Source organism: Pangasianodon hypophthalmus, chromosome 19 (assembly GCF_027358585.1).
Source record: "Pangasianodon hypophthalmus isolate fPanHyp1 chromosome 19, fPanHyp1.pri, whole genome shotgun sequence".
Lineage (NCBI taxonomy): Eukaryota > Metazoa > Chordata > Actinopteri > Siluriformes > Pangasiidae > Pangasianodon > Pangasianodon hypophthalmus.
The window spans coordinates 3,472,807-3,492,779 of record NC_069728.1 but is presented as its reverse complement, the minus strand read 5'-3'; the positions used below and the strand labels follow the sequence as shown (position 1 = coordinate 3,492,779).

General features: G+C 39.1%; 1 protein-coding gene and 1 long non-coding RNA gene across 2 annotated transcripts; one reads left to right on the top strand and one right to left on the bottom strand.

Annotated features, from left to right (window-relative positions):
- The first annotated feature begins 25 nt into the window (after positions 1–25).
- LOC128321669 (uncharacterized) lies at positions 26–992 on the top strand. Its single transcript, XR_008305253.1, has 2 exons — positions 26–164; positions 426–992. It is a non-coding gene; the product is annotated as an uncharacterized LOC128321669 (long non-coding RNA).
- anapc4 (anaphase promoting complex subunit 4) lies at positions 305–16,664 on the bottom strand. Its single transcript, XM_026946989.3, has 28 exons — positions 16,265–16,664; positions 15,097–15,202; positions 13,645–13,777; positions 13,456–13,530; positions 13,312–13,338; positions 12,694–12,738; positions 12,524–12,608; positions 12,289–12,396; positions 10,882–10,965; positions 10,632–10,718; positions 10,441–10,505; positions 9,970–10,012; positions 9,709–9,785; positions 9,062–9,162; positions 8,875–8,926; positions 8,654–8,709; positions 8,472–8,518; positions 7,251–7,307; positions 7,105–7,161; positions 6,698–6,791; positions 5,681–5,778; positions 4,941–5,002; positions 4,810–4,848; positions 2,447–2,548; positions 2,182–2,268; positions 1,925–2,092; positions 1,159–1,282; positions 305–712 (listed from the first exon to the last, which is right to left on the bottom strand). Exons 1-28 carry the CDS (start codon positions 16,370–16,372, stop codon positions 482–484), a joined length of 2,418 nt encoding a protein of 805 aa, XP_026802790.2. The 5' UTR covers positions 16,373–16,664; the 3' UTR covers positions 305–481.
- Positions 16,665–19,973: the final 3,309 nt, after the last annotated feature.

The window sequence follows — 19,973 nt, the reverse complement described above, 5'->3', positions numbered from 1 at the left end:
ACATCAGTGTCTGATCTCACTAATGCTCTTGTAGCTGAATGAACACAAATCCCCACAGCCACGCTCCAAAATCTAGTGGAAAGCCTTCCCAGAAGAGTGGAGATTATTATAACAGCAAAGGGGGAATAAATCTGGAATGAGATGTTCAACAAACACATATGACTGTGAGGGTCTATATATAATTTATATATAATGTATGTGTATATATCTGTATATGTATATATAAACCATAAGTTTAGTATTCTTCTACTACAGAACTACACCATATAAATCAGGACAGACAAAAAAGCAAAAGCAAGTACAATATGTTCAAAAAAACATCACTTTATTCTCAGAAGTGAACACAGCATTTCAGTAAGATGTACATTTATTACAAATATACATGAAATGTTTTATTTGACCTTAAACTGTCATTACCTTGTCAGATGCTGATTTGTTATAAGTACAGTGTTTGGCTGATTTGGGCACAAAGTGTCAAAGGTCATAGTGTATCTGACCCTGAAGTCTGTTCCAAGATGTTTCCTGACCCGTCGCCCATCTCCTCACATGCCTCCACTTCTCCTCCATCTCCATCTGCTCCCCGATTCGTCGATGTTTCCACCAGTCCATCCTGGTCACAGCTGATATCTTGTGACTCATCAGCTCGCTCTTCCTCCTCCTCGTCCTCCACGTCCATCTCAAACACGCGGACGTGACGCAGGTTCGAACTCAGCTAGTTCAGCAAGTGCAAAACGCGTGGAGTTAGTTTATGAATAAGCAAGTAGTAATTAGTTCGAATTTACAGACCTATGCTTTATTCATACAGTCACACAAATAAATGATCTCTAAGTAAGCTGTAAAACAGACAAAACTCAAATAGTTACATTAGGCTCATAACTGCTTTGTATAATGTGTTTAATCTCAACTCTTTTAATAAGATCTCTGTATGTGTACCAACTAAACAGCAATCTCTCTATGATTTTAATCTCTAATTCATTAAAAAAGCACAAGAATCACTGACCATTTACATGCTGCATGGTTAGCTTATGAAGATATGCATCCAGAACGCAATTCATATCCTAAATGACTTCATTAAAATGAGTAATAATTCTCTTTAAAGATCTGTAACTACACAAGATCGAAAGCAAATGTAGTATGTAGTAGTAACAAACTGCTTACCACGCAGGACACTTTGCGGATGCCATTCACAGCCACAAACTGGGCTTTCATGTTCTCCAGATCCCGGCTCATATTTCCCCATATCAGCCCTCGTACAGGGATCTCACCGCTCTGCTGGTCCAACCTGGTCCACAATCGCACAGAGCTACACTGAGCTTGATGTACAACACAGTATAATCGCTAAAGCACTTGCTTGGGGCTAAAGTATAAGATTAAGGGCATCAAAGGAAGACTTTCATATCACTAGTATTTTTTAAACCATGCTCTATTGAAGCAGCAGTATATCATTTTTAGGGATTTAGGATTTGAAAAACCACGCTCCTACAAATCTTCTACTGCAGTCCATTCTCTGGTGTGGATTAATCTGATGGTTGCAAGTGAAAGAATAACAGCACACAGAGAAAGATCAGATGCTGTGATTCACACACACCTAACAAACACAGCTTGGGCTTCTACAACTCAAGCAAGCATACAAGCAAGAAAGCCCAGTTAGCAAACTGGCTGACTAATGCACGCTAGCTAGCTAAAACAACTTCACGGCTGGGTAACGTTGGTATCAAATTCCACAAGTATAACCTGGGGGACTAACATTTTTATACACCATATCACTCTTGAATTCTGTTAAACAGTGGAAGCATAAAGTAACTTTTCCTCCACTGATTCAATATGTGCACAAACTGAGATTTGTTTCTATATATATATATTAAAAAAAAAAAAAAAATCAACAGCCATTGTAAAAAGTACTTTAACTTTAAATTTAAGGTACCTGAAGGCAGGGTCCCAGCTAAACTCCTCCCCACAGCTGAGGGCGGGGCCAAGAGGAAGCTGGGCCAGAAGGCGGAGCTTGTTCTCGTTCTCTTCGTGGGCTTGCAACACCACAGTCAGCGTCTCGTCGTCATAGAGACGGGCATCAAGGCAACTATAGGAGCGATCACTGCAATGCAATGGCGTTTTTTTTTTTAACTGTTACTTTAACCTGAATATGCAGCTGGCAGGTATTTTTACTCTTAAACTAAAACTTACGAATGCTCAGGTACAGGTGCTTCATCATCAACACTGGTGTTGAGAGGAGTGTTTAGGTCGACAGCTACTAAGCCATTTTGGACAGAGCTTAAAAAAATAAAAAAAATTAAAAAAAAAAAAAGAGAGAGAGAGTGACTTTAACCAGAATGTAAGCATCATACTTTTTCTTGTTTACCACACAGTGCTTTGGGATTTATGTGTGAGAATCATGTGTGTGTGTGTGTGTGTGTGTGTGTGTGTGTGTGGGGAGGGATGGGAAAAGCACCTGTTTGGGTCTGATGCCCTCCTCAGGATGCAGATTTTGGAAGCTGACATCTCTGGCATACAGAAAACTACATAGTGCATACCAGCATTTTTATCATTCCATCTGCAGGGGAAAAAAACAATTAGTAACCAGTTTCATCATAATATTATAATAACCATAATAATGACATAACAACACATACAATCATCATCATCATCATCATCATTCTAAGGATAGCATATGAGCAACAAAGATGCTCAAGCAAATTTGATTACAGAAATGTTGATATGTTCAGTGATTTCGTACAGTCGCTATATTCGTTCACTCGTCTTTGGTAATCGCTTTATCCTGGTCAGGGTCAAAGTGTACTGAGCAGGAGAACTCGCCCCGGGTGGAATATCAGTCCATCCAGGGCACCATGCGCGCGCACACACACACACACACACACACACACACACACACACACACACACACACACACACACACACACACCTAGCAGCAACTTAGCATAGCCAGTCTGTCTACTTGCATGATTATTCCCCCATTTTCTCTACACTGTTTGGTCTTTTGGTCAGTTCCCACCCACTCATTTCTCCAACTCTCCCCTATTACACAACAACTACCAACCAGAGAGTGTGGGGTTAGCACATGCTTCCTCTGAGGCCCTGTTCACACCTGGCATTAACATGTACCCTGGCTGATAGGATCATAAGAGGACAGAGCTAAGTACAGGTTTGAACTGGGTCAAATGCGATCTGATTACTCAAACCGTGGTAGAACTCTGCTGCTAGGTTATCGATTAAGGCGTTGCCATAACAGCGGAGATGAAAGCGGCTGCTTTTCAGAGCTTCATTTGTCATTTCCTTAAGAGACCACGTGATTAAAAATTTAATACAGTCTGTATTGGTACATGAGACGATTCGTGGGACATTTTTGCCTGAAAGTAATGGCAGTGGAAAACTGACAGAATAAAATGAAATACAATCACCCAGGTTAATGCCAGGTGTGAATGGCTATACGTCTTGGCTGTCCACTTGTGATCCGATCAATTCAATTCAAATTTATTTGTGTAGCGATTTTAACAATGGACACTGTTAAAAGCTTTGCAGAAATAAATAAATTCTGAATAAAAATGTTAAATTTATCCCTAATGAGCAAGCCAGAGGCGATGGTGGTGAGGAAAAACTCCCCGAGATGAAATGAGGAACCAGACTCAAAAGGAGTCTCAACAGGAATGCGATTATAAATAATTCCCTCTATAACAATGTGTTACATGGTCAAAAAGTTCAATTGTGTAACCAGGAAATTCATTCTAGTTTTCACATAAAGTCTACTTTGTTGGAGTTATCAACTGTTCACTGATGGAGACTTGAGTGCAAAACTATTCATGGCAATTGTAGTCCTCAGCCATCTTCACAGTTTTCAAGTGGTACCATCCAAATAATCTCATGCACTATCCACCCTATTCTGCATGCATGAGCTCACAGATGTCCACATTTGGCTAGCGTCACTCTGACTGACGGGGAGAGGGAGTATAGTATGCCATCCCTCCCACCCAGAGGGCACTGCCAACTTTGCTATCTAGATTTCCATCAATCTCTGGACGCTTTTCTGTCGTGCCACTCAGGAGCCGACTTTCTGCATGTTTTTGAACAGTGGGAACCATGGTGAAAACGTACGAAACTCCTACAGCTCAGGTCACTGTCTCAAGATCAAACCCAGGAGCTGTGAAGCAGCAACACTACACACGGCACCACCAAATATGTATTTCTATTAAACGTTATTTACAACATTTTCAATGAAAAAGATCCAATTTTAAAAAGTTTGTGCAGCACATTACTGGGAAAAAATTTAATGCAAAATGGTACACAGACTACTGAGGCTGGCCCACCCAGTTCTGTGCCATGACACGCAACTCTACAAGGGGCATCTCCTCCTTATAGGCATTACTTAGAGGTGTGGAAGTCTGCGCTGCTAAGTCTGCTCTGCTGCTATCTGGACGTCAGGGTTCCCTGCCATTCCAGTCCAGGGTAAGATGTCTGTATGAGAGCAGTATTTATTGCAAATACTACACCACACATCACTTTATGACTTATGAGGTCTTAGCATACATGTGCACAAGATGGTATCCAGCTGATTCCCACTGCCCCGGGGGATATCCGGGCAGGGTAAAACCATTTCACTCCTAAACTAGCTAAAGAATTGTGATAATCATGATTTCAGTATTGAGCAAATTAATTTTGATTATCATTTGAGGCATTTCGGTATCATGGGTCATAATAAGAAGTGTGTTGCACAAGCAGCACAATTGTTGTACAAGCAGCACCATAACAATTTGTTTAGACATTTAATTAGCAGTCTAGGTGTTACTGGTGCACACTTACAGTGACGGAAGCTCAAACAGCCGTGGTGTGTTCTCAGAACTGTCAAAAACATAAGCATACACATGAGCTCATCTCTTGTCTGAGAAACAACCTTAATGCTAGCATTAGCGTTAAATAGCAGTGCAGGCTACCTCTCAGGCACCGAGTACAGCCGCAAACACACAGCCTGCTTCACTGAACTCCCTATCACCTCCTGATGAAAAAAAAACAACACATCAACAAAACCTAACACGTATTCAGAATCAGTATTCAGCTTCAATAGTGGCAACAGCAGACAGAAAGAACCAGAATAAGATAAAAGCTGTATAGTTATTTTATATTAGAAACAAATCTGTCCCTAAATGGAGGGTGTGTATAAGATATGCGATGGGAAACAGTAAATCATATGAAGAGGTGAGTGGAAAGAAAGGATAGATAGAATGTCACTGGGAAAGAAGATGAATAGGAGCAGGTTTGTGTGTGTGCGCGTGTGTGTGCGTGTGTGTGTGTGTGCGCGCGCGCGTGTGTGGATTGTCAGGCGCTCATGCTACAGCAAGTCAATTCACAACGGTTCCTTCCGCCTGACCGGAATCCAAAGCGCACTTATGCACTTATGCACACAAACACAGACACACACCTGACTCAGCAATAACTCTGAGGCAACCTTTAATGAGAGGAATGAAAACAAAGCCTGTGTGTAATCTGGTTTCTTCAGCTGAGACATGAAGAGAAGAGAGCCGGGACCTTTTTTTTAATGCATGTGATAAAACTCACAAATCTAACCAAACCTAGGAATTCTGAAGCTATGTATGTGTGACAGAGAGAGAGTGAGAAATACACAGTGTGTGTGTGTGTGTGTGTGTGTGTGTGTGTGTGTGTGTTATAGATTTACTGCTGGTTTTTGCAGACAGAGGTCAATGGAGCCCTCCATCAACCTCTTCACGAAGTGCAGAGACTTTTGAGGGTAGGTGGGAAACAGCAGTGGGCTCTCTGCACACACACACACACACACACACAAAACTAAATCACACAGGAGCAGGCATTTTACAAGAAGACCCAAACACTAATCCCACCTTATTCTAACTGCCTAAAATGCCCTACAGCTAAAAAAAATAAACATGTCTATGAAGAGGAAAGGATTATCTCTCTCCAACCCTCACTGCCTAAAATCATATATTTATAGTTATTTGTTTTCATGCCTTTCTTTAATCATAATGACATTCATTTTATTAGGAACACCTGCTCATACAATTATCCAAATTAAAAACAAAATCTTGCAAATAAAAATCAAGAGCTTCAGTTAAAGGTATAATACTTGATTTTTAAAAAAAAATGTTTTAAATATTTTTATTCCTTACTTGTATTCCAAATAACTTGGAAAATATGTAGAACATGATAAAAATCAGTGTGTTAAACTGTAGCCTTAGCAAAAGGCTTAACAAGTAGTTGGAAAAACCCATTTGGAAAACTGATTTCAGGTCTGAAATGCTTGTTTGTGTTTGGATGCACCTCCTGTCAGTCATTTTATAGACGCTCCTCTCCACGGGCTGACTAAGATCCTAGGGGCGGAGCCTCATGAACATGGGCGGGAATCAGTCCAATGTGGAACCCACCTAACTTTTAGAGACCTAATCTTGAAGGGGGGGGGGAAAAAAACCCACGAAAAATAACAAAAACAAAAACTAAACTAATCTTACCTAATGCACCTTGAATGTTCACATCAAACATCAGAGGATTTTGCGTGAAAATCCCAGGAGATCAGCAGCATCACATTTTCCCCAAATTCTGATGTTTGATGCATTGCGCTACTGCTTCCACATGATTGACTAACTCCATAAATGTGTATGGGTACAGATGTTCCTATTAAAGTGGCTAGTTGTGTAGTTAATGAAAAGAAAAAAGTATTTGCCTTTCAGGTGTGTGCTCTGCTGAACAAATGTCACCCAGTGATTGCCTTCCATATTTGGGGGAGACACCAAGTCTTCATCTTCATCTTTCAGATACTGAAGGGAAAGAAAAAAACAGAAAAGAATTATTGTATCTTCCTCATCATGTGACAAGTTGAAGCTGGCCTAAAATATTAATGCTAAATAAAAAAATACGCATATGTAAAAAACGTATATAACATGAAGTAAAATGTGGATGTAATTATTTTTAAATCATTGAATCCCTTTTAAGCAAAAATAAGCCTGGCTCATTGTGTGTAATTCACTGGACATCTTAAGTAAGGAAGTATCAAGAAAATAAGTTGTGCCAAACAACTTTCAGGACACACACCCATATACAGACACACACACTCGCCCAACTTGTCCTCACCTGTCCCACTCGTTCCACGTTGAAGTACTTCCCTTTCCGATCAAACAGCTCCTCATTCTGTCACGACAAAGAAACCATGCTGACAATACCGTATGTTGTAAAGAAATGTATTAATGCTTGATAGAAGTACTTGTGTATTTACTCACAGCACTAAAATGCTCAGACAGGAAATCAGCAACAAACGCCAAGTCCTTCTGAGTCATCTGGGGACACAATCAGCACAATTAGTGCAACATTTCAACTAAAATACACAATAAAATGTGTGTTCTCTGGGAAAAACCCTTCACACGGTTAAATTTAGACATACAGTTCTGAAAAGTACAAGTTATCCTGAACTGAAATATGTCTTTCTACTGCACATATCTCAACCTATAACTAGACATTAGAGAATTTCTAAAATCGAAATCTATACCAGGATTCCTGTAAAGCTGCTTTGTGACAATGACCCTTGTTAAAAGCACTATATAAATAAAACTGAATTGATTTAAATATTTACCCCCAAATGTGAATAAGAAAAGATGCCACAGAAAGATGCCCCACCTACCTCTACATTTATAACCCAAGCTACTTATGGAAAAAAGTCAGATTTAAAAGAAGTTTATAAGTTAAATTGGGACATGAGCTCTCTCTTTTTGATTGATCAGCATCACTTACATCAGTCTCTGTCTCATCACATCACCTGAGGTTAAAAGTTACTTGCTGAATTTAAACACAAACCTCGTCATGCCTTTTCTGTTCGGTGTGAAAACACACACTGATTAATTCAGTGAGTAGTTCTGTTGCCCAAATTTTGCTTTTAATGACTTTTTATTAGGCCATTTAAACATTTTAAAACTTTGTTCGCTGTCTTCTGTACGGAATGTATAAGCGCTTTTCTTTATGATGTGATGACGCACATCAAATCATTCACACTTGGCTAGTGAGGTTTTTAGGCTGATGGACTCATTCACTGTTGCATTTGTTAAACGGGCTCTTTTTTTAATCTGTAGGATACTTGTAGGATATTCACGGCATGGTTAGAAAGAAGCCCAAATAAAGTCGTTTTGGTAAAATATATTTTGAAGTATAAATGCCTACGTGCATTATTGGTCAAAAACTCAGATTTGTTCAAATCCAGATTTTTCATCATTTTTGTCCGTTTTCCAGAATTCAGCTCCAGCAACATCTGACAGCTTTTCACAGACCACCAAGCATATATTATTTCCCCGTACTATATAATATTCTGCACCCAGCTGACCTAAACATTTTCCTCAAACCCATCTCCTCCCATTAAACCTTGCTCAAGCCTAGCTGTGTTTACTGGATCACTGTATCCCAGACTTTCTGCATTTATTCTCATGGAGCATAAACGTTTCTCGGTTTCTCACCTTATTTAGCTCGGCTGGGACGTGATCTTCTGACATGCGAAGCATTGCTTACCAGGAGCAAAAGAACAAACCCATGATTACATCAATGACACAAATTTGGTTATCGTTCATTTTTACTAAAACACACACACACACACACACACACACACACAAACACAAAAAGTGGACGGTTCCAGTCTTACCGACGTAGAGCCATCGGAAAAAGGCCTTAAAATTCTTCATACTTTTATCAATCACTCTGAAAAGAAACACAAACACACACACACACACACACACACACACACACACACACACACACAAACACAATGGAGTGCTCAATGATGAAGTTTATGACACATTTACAAGTTCGTTTTTATGCATACCATGGCAGAGGAACATGTGGTGGCCATGTGATGAGACTTACTGTAAGAGTTCGCTAGCCTTTAGTGTGAAGGAGCCTACTGCTGTGATGGCATCTAGAAAAGACACAAAGATATACAGTGCTGTCTTTTAAAGCACAGTACAAATTATTCCTTGTTTTCTATGCCATTTTCGCATCAGATGTGTTGATATATTATGTTACTATAAACAGATTTTGATGTCCTCTTTACCCTCTATAGCTGCAGGGTCCAGACCAAGAGGCTGAAACTTCTGCTTCCACAAAGCCATGCCTTTTACCTCACTCAGATGATACAGCAAAGCTTCTGAACCACTGACAGGGAGAATTCACACGTTAATCACCACAGAGCACCGATATGGTAATAAATGCACAAATCCAGTGGAACATTTTATAAAAAATAAAAAAGATAATAATAATGCTCCTGAAGGATGTGACAGAAAACTGTTTGCCTTATCGTCAGGAGTTCGAAATGTAAGTGTAAAACGTAAAACAATGCCACAGCCATCTGCAAAACTGGTCATGCTTTCTGAGTGCGAAGAACAGTATTACTCTCTCTCCTGTCAATCACAGCAATACTAGCCAATTACTGGCATCTGTGAGCTCATGTATGTGGAAGAGGGCTGACAGCGATTTCCTCCGTGTGTGTTACGCTGCCCTGTGATGCAGCATGAGCTGTTCAAAAACATGTAGTTAGCTGGTTTCACGTGTCTTGGAAGAAGCACGTTTGTGTGTGTGTATATAGATAGATAAATAGATAGATAGATGGATAGATGGATGGCTAGATAGAGTGGGCCTAGGTGCATGGATGAAGTACTCAAAGCAATGTATTAAGCTATGTAAGTGATTTTCCTGTTATACCTCTGTAAGTGACTGATAACCAGTTTCTGGATGCTCGAGTAGGATGACTCGATGGACTGGCCCAACATCTTCAAGCCCTTTCAGTGGCAAAAAGATACAGTAAAAATACATACAAACAAGGTTAGTAAGTAAAACAATTGAGTTTTAGAGACAACTGATCGAATCTTTACTCTTTCAGAGTCCTGAGGTCATGCATTGTGCGAAAGAAAAAAAAAAAAAAACGACTGATGTGGTAAAGCACATTAAATGCTCCAGACTTACTTTGACTGTCAGCTGGTTCATGAGAAGAGCTTGCAATTCAGGGCTGAAAAATAAAAAAAAGATCCCACTTGTGTGTGTACCTGTTACACAGTGCCTCCTGTTGGACAGCTAAAGCTAATGCAGACTAATAAGACTATATATTTACACTATAAATTAAAGGTGATTGTAACCTCACATGCTACATGAACTACACAGTAGTGCTGGTCCTTACTGTGCCTGTCTGCAACAAACACACATTTCTGTTACAAGCACTTCAGCTGTGTGCTTCATGTTTACAATATCGCACAAGCCTAATCCAACTAACTGATTCTTTGGGGAAAAAAATGCAAGTGAAGTTTGCTTCATGTCATATGTATGTATCTGGCACACACCACCAGCACCTATCCAACATGCGCATGACAGAAATACTAAAATATTCCTTATCTGATACCACCAGATTAGACTCTGGTGTCTGATCTGCAGTGTCAGTACCTGGCATGTCCCCATAGCAACAGCTCCAAGAACTCATCTTGAACCTGAGTACTTGTATTCTTTTCCTGCAAAACAGAAGAAGCAGGAGGTTTCTCACGCAATACTCAAACTATTTTTAAGATAACAGGAAGTTTACAAACTGTCAGGGACGAATTATTTATAATCCAGTCATAAAGACAGTGTCATTGGACCTGGACGAATTTGGTGAGGCGGAGATCCATCTGCATGAGGATGTCCTCCCAGGCCTCGCACATACAGGTGAGAGACAGACGCAGGTACTGCAAGAGACGCATATAAAGACAGAGAGAAAAAAAAAAACATTTCACAATTCCTTATTGTTTTTAAAGCACAAATAAGATCAGGTTTACTTTTACATTGCTAGATAAAAACAGCTGCTGTTTCTAACCTTAGACATATATGGGATAATGCTGAAATCCAAACCTGTATCAGGGTGGAGATGTGTGTGAATTTGCGGGCCATCCTCGTTAGCTCTGGAAGACACGAGGACAGCAGTCCGGTGTCCAACTGAAAGGAAAAGGGAGCATCTTCAGACAATGTTATTGCACCTGACCACCGTTTAATCACAACCATCATCCATCACCCACAATGCAGTCTACACAAATCCACATTTCTGCGTGAACTGAACACACTCCATTAAATATTTAAAAAGGCTGCACATTAGTGGGTGATAAGCTGGGTGATAAGTAAGGAATAACACAGGATATACGAAAATAATCCACGTCAGGATGGTGTGATGCGGCACGGTGCAAAGCAGAGTTACTGTGATCAACGAAAAGTGGGTTATTTTCATATAACGCCACGGTCTGGAGTGCGTTATTCCACTTACACCACAGCCATTTGCCAGCGAATACAACATTAACTTTATTAATGAACGACATACCACACATTTTAACACACATTTTAACACACATTTTAACGCTTTGTAGTTAGATTTAATGACGCAGGAGATGAGGAGTTAGTTCCTGTTCTCCCGCACTCTCTCCATCCCGCACTCTCTCCATCCCGCACTCTCTCCATCCCGCACTCTCTCCATCCCTCCGTCCCGCACTCACTCACTCCATTCTCCCTCCCTCACTCCCCAACTAAACTGTGTAAAAATATTAAATAAAGTATGAAGGTATCAATTTTTTGAGTTTTCTTTTTTTTTTTTTTTTTAATATTGCTGCAAGTTTGTTTTCAACCATACAGTGGGGTCCAAAGGCTGAGACCACATTTAAAATTAGAAATAAAAAGAGGGTTTTAGAGGTTTGAAATATTTCAAACAAAGAAAATAAATGTTCAATATCATGAATATGTAATATTCTGCATTATTTCTAGGTCCCTGTTTAAATGTTAGCAACTGTATGATAGTGACCATGTTAGCTGCTTTGTACAAAAGGTCAAATTTTTCCTCATGTCTAATCTCTTCTACTGAAGCATCAAATTTGTTGTATTAAATTAGAAAAGGATCCAAAGTTGAAGCATTTTCACTAGTGCTCTCGGAGTTTAGGACCCCACTGTATACAGTGTTATACATAATGTGTACTGTAGAAAGCTGCCGAGATTTGCAATATGACATTTTTGTCATAACCCAACCTAACTACACATATCATACATTTTTATATTCGAAAACGGGCTACTAACATCACTTTCTGATCATGTCTGGACACTCTTAAAAAAAACAGACACACACATAAACCCTGCCTTGAAATATCTGATATCTACGAATCTGTAGGACGATGTTCTGTATTCTTATCTATATTAAAAATAACAGAATTGCTGGTACTGAAGGGAAAGAAACGGAAGCTCAAGGTTATGAAGACCTGGTCCCAGTGGTGTTTCACTCACCTGGACGTACTGGATCTCAGAGTTCCTGTTTGTGGACCTTATTTCCGTTATGACTGAGAGAGATTTGAGGTCACTGGACAGACAGAGACTACGGCAAGTTCCGGTGATCTGAGAAAGACAGACCAGAATTATTAGTATTTTCATCTTCGGTACTGTAGATTCATGAAGACAAAGTAAGCGAGGTGATGAAGATAAAGACAGAGAGGAGCAGAGAGAAGATAAGACCAACTCGCACCCCTTTTAGTGTGGCTATCTTATACAGGCCATACGCATAAAGTTCAACAAAACCAGACGGCCCGCCTACGACCAGGATATTGAACCTGCAATACACATAAGCACACATCGTTGAGGGAAAAAATGAAGAGTCAGGGTTAACAAAGCAGGAAATAAAATCACACCACTGACCTGACTTCCCCCAGCAGGTTAGTGACTTCATCAGATTTCTCTTCGCTGCAAAAGAATACATAGTGCATGAGGACGTACAGCACACACACACACACACACACCAACAGAGAGTCAGAAAGGCAATTTTTTTGCTATCGTTTCTATAGTAACAGCTAATGGTGCACGCTGACGTATTTTAAGTTAAGTTAAGTTTAACAATAAACAGATATAAAGAAACTTATTATTTAACATAGAGAAACATATAATCGATGATATCAGGAGAAACTTTTATGGCAGAAAGTCTTAAAGACAGATGACTTTACGCTTTGCAGTTCATCAGTAACATAAGCTGCTTTTTTGTCTTAAACTCAAAGAGAGAAATAAAAAAAAAAGGGGGAATGAAGGTTTATAGCTGCTGTAGTATAAGTGTCAACAGGAGCCAACTTGTTTTAAAGGTAACTATAAATGGATAATAAAAAGTACAGGTTCTTTTAGAGGAAATGAGGTTAGAGGAACTCCTGGGTGGTGACACGTGACCCCGTCCACCTCGTTGATTATTTTCCTACCACTGCGTGCCCCATTGTAATTTACACCTTACTTACGCAACAGAAGCGACTTCAACATATTCCATCCACCCACCTAAATATCTTTGACGATGAGCTGTAGCTGAAAACACAGAACGCAAAACACGTGAGAACGCTTATTCTTCAGAGCACAGACAGCACGTGTTCTGAACAGATCTTTAACACAAAACACAACTCCGACCCTGACGTCCAAACTGACCTCTTGGGTAACGTCGGTAGCTTGGGGAGGAAACGGTTGGACTCGTCCTCCGAATCGGTGGATGAAGACAGTGAGCTTAAAAATAAATAAATAAATAAATAAATAAAAAAGTTAAATGAAGAGTAAATCTTTAAACGACTTTTAAAAAAAAATAAATAAATAAAATCACAAATCACAGATAAGACTCACTTGCTGTCACTCTGCACTTCCATCCAGTGCATGCAGGACACAGGGCAGTCGACAGGAAACAGGTGGAGGATCTCCGCCTTCTCAGCATCACACAGGACAACCTGCTTGGTGTCGCCTACACTGAACGCCAAGACTGTCAACAACAGTAACAGAGAAATATTACGGAGGCACCAGCGCCATCTGTGGGATTATTTCCTGTTTTTCCATGATTATGTCAAAAGATACATGATTTAATCAGTTAAGATCAATTCAGTGTGATTTCTGCTTACTCATGATGTGTCTGTTTCTTGGGTCATGATGTTTTTTTCCTTGAGGATGTTTTCCTCTTATTTCAGCCTTATCTATATGATCTAGAGTGTGTCCTTTGCACGTACACGTTCGTGTAAAAGTCGACTGTGTCCACTTAATGTTTAGACGTATGTTTAGACACCCAGGTTGTCTTCATGCCCGCAATAAAACAACTCTTTTATTATAACCTGGTTCATGGTTTCCTGATTCTTCAGTCATCTTACTTCTGATGAAGCTGCAGTATTTTTTATGGTCATCCAGAAAATCATCAGAGCTCTGTTGCTGAAATTCATTGTACTCGGAGAGAACAAGATCATATTTGTATGCCTAGTCTCTGAATTTGATAAACATATTAATAAGATCTACATGAATTATTTATGTGCGATTAACAAAGAGAGATGACTTATACTGACATATAACGTAGATCAGCTACGTATCTGTCACAATGGGTTTTATTGCATTAGTAAATTTGGGTTGAATTATGTTACATATATAAACTTACCAAGGCGTTAAAACATGTTTTCACAACACAAAAGCTGCATATCAAGTAAAATCAGGTGTGATATGAAATGGAAAATTTGAAATGCAAAGGGAATTCGGTTTACTCTTGGCTGTGTGCGCGGCGCCTTATCGCTGTGATGTCAGAGAACGTAGCGCAGAGTGGACGTAGCCTGAGTTCCCGACTTGGAATTCCGACATTCCGTGTCAGAACTCTGTTTTTTTTCCGAGTTCTAAGCACAACGCATTGCAGCATGTGCATCCAAATTACTGATCTGATACTGACACACACTTACAACCAAATTGTAAAAGGGTAGAAAACACCTGAGGCACAATAACAGGCTGTTAGGTCTTTTCTAGGTCCAGTCCAGGATCTGTGTTGCGTCAATCAACACCACAAGCATCCAATATGTCAGATCAGAACTCATACATCAAATCCAGGTTCAGTCCAGTATCAGCCCCGACACCGAAGCTTAGTATCGGATCAGTGCAACATTTTACAAACACATGTAACTCGTCCCTCGAGTAAGCTCCAGCAACAAATTTAATTCAACAATAGCCATGTCAGAATGCTGCATTACAGAGCAGGCTTTGAAAACAGGAAAACATATTCTACACCCTGAAAAAAAAAAAGAGTTGAATTTAAAAAAATCTTAATGAGCTTACTTTTGCCATCAGGCCTCCAGGCCAAGGAAGTGATCTCTTTTCCTGTGTTTTCGTTGGGCGCTAAACTCCAAACACGCTGAAAATTCGCAAGCCGATGCAGCAGAAGCTGAAATTGAAGATTAAAAAGAGTTGCAAAGTAGAACCAAATCCAAGGTCGACTACAGACAGTAAGACTTTCTTCAAATGCTCTATATTGCTGTGAGGACTGGGAGATGTGAGATATATATATATATATATATATAATATTGTTTTCCTTTTCTGTGTATTTTATATAAATAAAATCACATTTTCTAAATATAAAAAATGTAAAATATGTTGTTGACATTATATAAGTCTTTCCTGAAGAATTCTTTATTTATTTATTTCTTCTGCTGGAGCAAACCTACATATACATCATGATAAACAGCGTTTATCATAGAAACACCTTAAGGAATCACGAGACGATATTTCTGTCATATCATGCACCGCTTATAGAGTTCACATTATAACTGGAGACTCTTTCAACCATCTGCCACATACTCAGTTTGCATGTACAAGCTAATATGGTACACTATATGGACAAAAGTATGTGGACACCTGACCATCGTACTCATCCAGTATGTGCTTGCTGAACATCTCATTCCACTAGATGTTGGAGCTAGATGTTGGAGTGTGGCTGTGGGGATTTGTGTTCATTCAGCTACAAGAGCATTAGTGAGATCAGGCACTGATGTTGGTGAGGAGGTCTGGGGTTCAGTCGGTGTTCCAGTTCATCCCAAAGGTGTTCAGTGGGGTTGAGGTCAGGACTCTGTGCAGGACACTCGAGTTCTTCCACTCCAACCTTCACACACTATGTCTTCATGGAGCTCGCTTTGTGCACAGGAGCATCGTCATGAGCCTCCTGGTTCCAGTGAAGGGAAATTGTATTGCTACAGCATACATAGACATCCTATACCATTGTGTGCTTGCAGCTTTGTGGTTACAGTTTGGAGAAGAACCACATATGGGTGTGTGATGGTCAGGTGTCCACATGTTATTATATTATTATGATCATATTATTAACTACAATAATATAAGGATATAAGAAGAGTCTATGCTCTCTATCAGAATAAAAGTAAGAGAGAGAGAGAGAGAGAGAGAGAGAGTGTGAGTGTGTGTGTGTGTGAGAGAGTGTGTGAGGTTGGCTCACCTCGCCTGCAGTGTTGGCCAGGGCTATGAGATCCCTCTTTGGAGACCAGGCCATGTAGAGGACAGGGTTGGGGAGCTGCTTCTCTCCCACTTGTCGGAAAGCTCGCATCGTCAAAACTTTGGACTCAGAGCAACCTCAGAACTCAGAAACCTTCCTTATGGCTCTATCTGTAGCTCCTTGCTAGCTAGATTAGCCGTCTTTAGCAGCCGTCTTTAGTGCTGTCAGCTCACACTCACACTCACAGCACATCAGCACGAGAGAGTACACACTCCTAACTAAACCATTACAACTGCTGCTCCGACATTTGCTTCTTCTTCTTCTAATATTTTGGCTCTTTACTGAGAGACTTCCTGGAAACAGTGCGCGCGGTGACCGCTGACCAATCAGAATTCTCCTTTACCCACCAACGAAACGCTAGGTACGGAAGCTGAAAAGGGACAAACAACTAAAAGGCGAAAACGTTGAACAACGTCCAACGTTGTTTTTATTTTTATTCTTTGTTCACGACAGCTGGGAATTTTCCAACTCAGAACCTCATACTTCCCACTTCACATGAACTCAGCCCTCTGAAAAGTCGGAAATAAAATGAATACTCTATAAAAGCTGAATTAACGAGTTGTTTGGTTAGTGCTTAATTTTTAAAGGTGCAATAGCCAATTTTTAAAAACACTTACTTGTACAAATAACCTGGAAGATATTTAAAACATGATAGAAATGTTTGGTTTAAGCCATAACCTCAGCACAGGTGTACTAAGTGGGTGAGAAAACCCGTCTGGGAAACTGACTTCCGGTCCGGAAAGCTTGTTTGTGTTTGGATGTGCTTCTCCTGCTGAAAAACACAAAAGAAATTCTAATGGTTTCCACTACAAACACCATTACAAACCATCAGCTACTAATCATTACAACCATTAGCAAATGGTTTCCATTACATAGCAGGACGTATTAAGGACACCATTAGACACCATTAGTCACAACATGCCACCAACAGAAGGCAACAGATTACCAGTAGAGACCCACAGGGACCATTACAGTTTCCATTCAAACCAATGCAATTCCCATTATAACCATTAAAACCATTACCAGTTCTATCGAGTTTCTTTTATTTTTTTCAGCAGGGTCCTGTCAAGTCATTTTATAAACACTCTACAGACCTGAGTGCAGAGGTTTGTGAACATTGGAATTGGTTGGTTGCTCAAGGAGTAAAAATAAAATCATTCAAACATCAAACCCATGTACATATGTTAAAGACCTAATCTTGATTTAAAGACAAAAAAAGACACGTGTTGCGTTTACAGAATTCAGATTTGTCCACCTTGGAACCTGCTACTTTCCACATTAGAGCGTTCACGTGAACTCAGCCGTCTGAAGTCAGAAATAAAATGTATATTCACTGTAAGATGTCTATAAAAAACAGAATTAAAGAGTTAAAGCAGATGTGATAAATCACTGTAAGTAGTGCCAAAAATGACATGAATCAACAGTTTGATAAATTTAAAAAAAAAAAAATCATACAGAAAGCAAATTAACATTTCAATTATCAAAGTATCACCCAGTATTTAGAGATTTTAAATATAAAGAGAAACTCTAAAGAATGCTTAAAAACCTTAAATCATGCTGTTATTTCTTGTTCTTACTTTATTATGAGCACCTCCACAACTCAGAGAAATCAGAGCTCTCAAAAACCTCAGACTTTCCACAGAGTAATTACAAGTTGGAGAGTCATTTAAACAGATCTTTCCTACTGGGATGTCTGAAACTTCCCAAAATTCGGAAACTTTGCCGTTCCTACTTGGTCGTAAATTCAGCATTAGGATCAGCTGAACAGAATAAAGCATAGGTAATGTCTTATTTAAATAGTACTCAAGAAAAAAATATTTGAAATACTGATTTTTTTAATATAAATTCAAAGATATAAAATGTCTTTCTTTTTCTTTTTTTTTTTAATGTATAAAGACAGACATGCAAACGTACAAACTGCCAGGGGATTCACTTACAGTAGGCCTCAGTTTATTAACACACACGTCCCACTTTTTCAATAATTTGACTAAAATTGGCTTGGGTTCATGTAGAAACCTTCTTTCTGTCATCAGTTGCTCTTTACTTTTGTCTCCATCAAAATATTGAGAATATATCAATAATTTGATTTTGATAAAATGATTTTTTTTTAATTCCACGATGATACAGTGGCACGAGTAACACATAAAGATGAACGATTAATCAGATGTTTTGATTGGATTTTAATTGTCTCTCACCAGAGAAATAAAGCTTGTACTTGCCAACAACTTCTAATCTAAACAAGGTTTAAGTGGCTCTCCACCAAACATTAAAATGGGCTTTAAAGTAAGGACAATTTCTGCAATCAGAAAAGTACAACTCTTCTTCTGCTTCTAGCACGATAAGGAATGTGAGCACATACTGTATTAAAGTATAATTACATTAGAAAAGTATAATAAGTCTTTCAAAGTCAGTTTGAAAAAGCTGACATTTATAAAAGAAATCTTACCAGTTCTTTAATCTTCAAAACGCAAATTAGAGGAAAGTTCCTTTATTATAACAAAACTACATTCCTAATAAAAGAAAGTTGCAGCAGAATTATCTGGCTTTATAAAGTAAAAGTAAAATGAGGCTGAGAGAAAAGTAAAGTAAGCTATCAGTCGGTTCAGATGTACTTGTCGGTGTAGTGAATAAAAAAATCTTAATCCGAATTCTTTATTTATGACGTTACAACGTCACAATGAATCGGTAGCAGTACACGATAAGGTCATTTATTTTTAATGTAGCTTTATTACTACAGCCTATTGTTAAAAATATAACAATATAATATGTTGTTGTTGTCAGAGAATCAAAAATCCTGATTTGGATTTCTTGCACTAGAATATAAAAACATGCCACTTGGACCATTAAGCTCTGGGGGTGAGTCAAATTAATTTCCACTTCTGCCTCTGAGAGTTACGGAGCATAATGTGTGCAATTAAACCTTTATAGTGTCTACACTTTGATGAAAACAGATGAACTTCAGCTTTTTTCTCCCCAAAGCTCCTGGTTGTTATCTTAAAACCCTGTAGAAAAGCACACTCCTGTTTGGGGGCACAACACAATGATCATGCCTTATTAAGATAGTGGCCATACTTTATTACCTTGTAGTGAACACGCTTGTTAATTTATGATTTGTATTTATGAACATTTTGTAAATTTGTCAGGAAGTATTAGTTCTGTTACTAAAAGGCTGATAAATGATGGCCAATAATTCCAAATGCACTCACTGGGCCACATTTGTCAATCTTTTATTAAAGTTGTATGTAAGTGTTTGTGTAAACCAAACTGAACAAAAACTTTCTGCCCGATTTACAAAAGTTTCATAAATGCTGATTTTCTTCATATCCTTCACACGGGTGTATGCTGATCACCCGTGAAGCTCAAAGCACATTCCCACCACAGCTCATTTGCATTTTGTGACGCCCACAAAACTCCATAAAAGGTCAATTATACAGACAGCTGGGAGCATGAAATGAACAATCAGGGAAACAGCTCAAAGACAGAAGTCTTGACTCACTACTATGGCAATAAAAATACAGTCAGTTCCATAAGTATTTGGACAGTGACACAATTTTTGTCATTTTGCCTTTGTACACCACCACAATGGATTTGAAATGAAGCAATCAAGATTTGATTGAATTGATTGAATCAGCTTTAATTCAAGGGGTTTAAC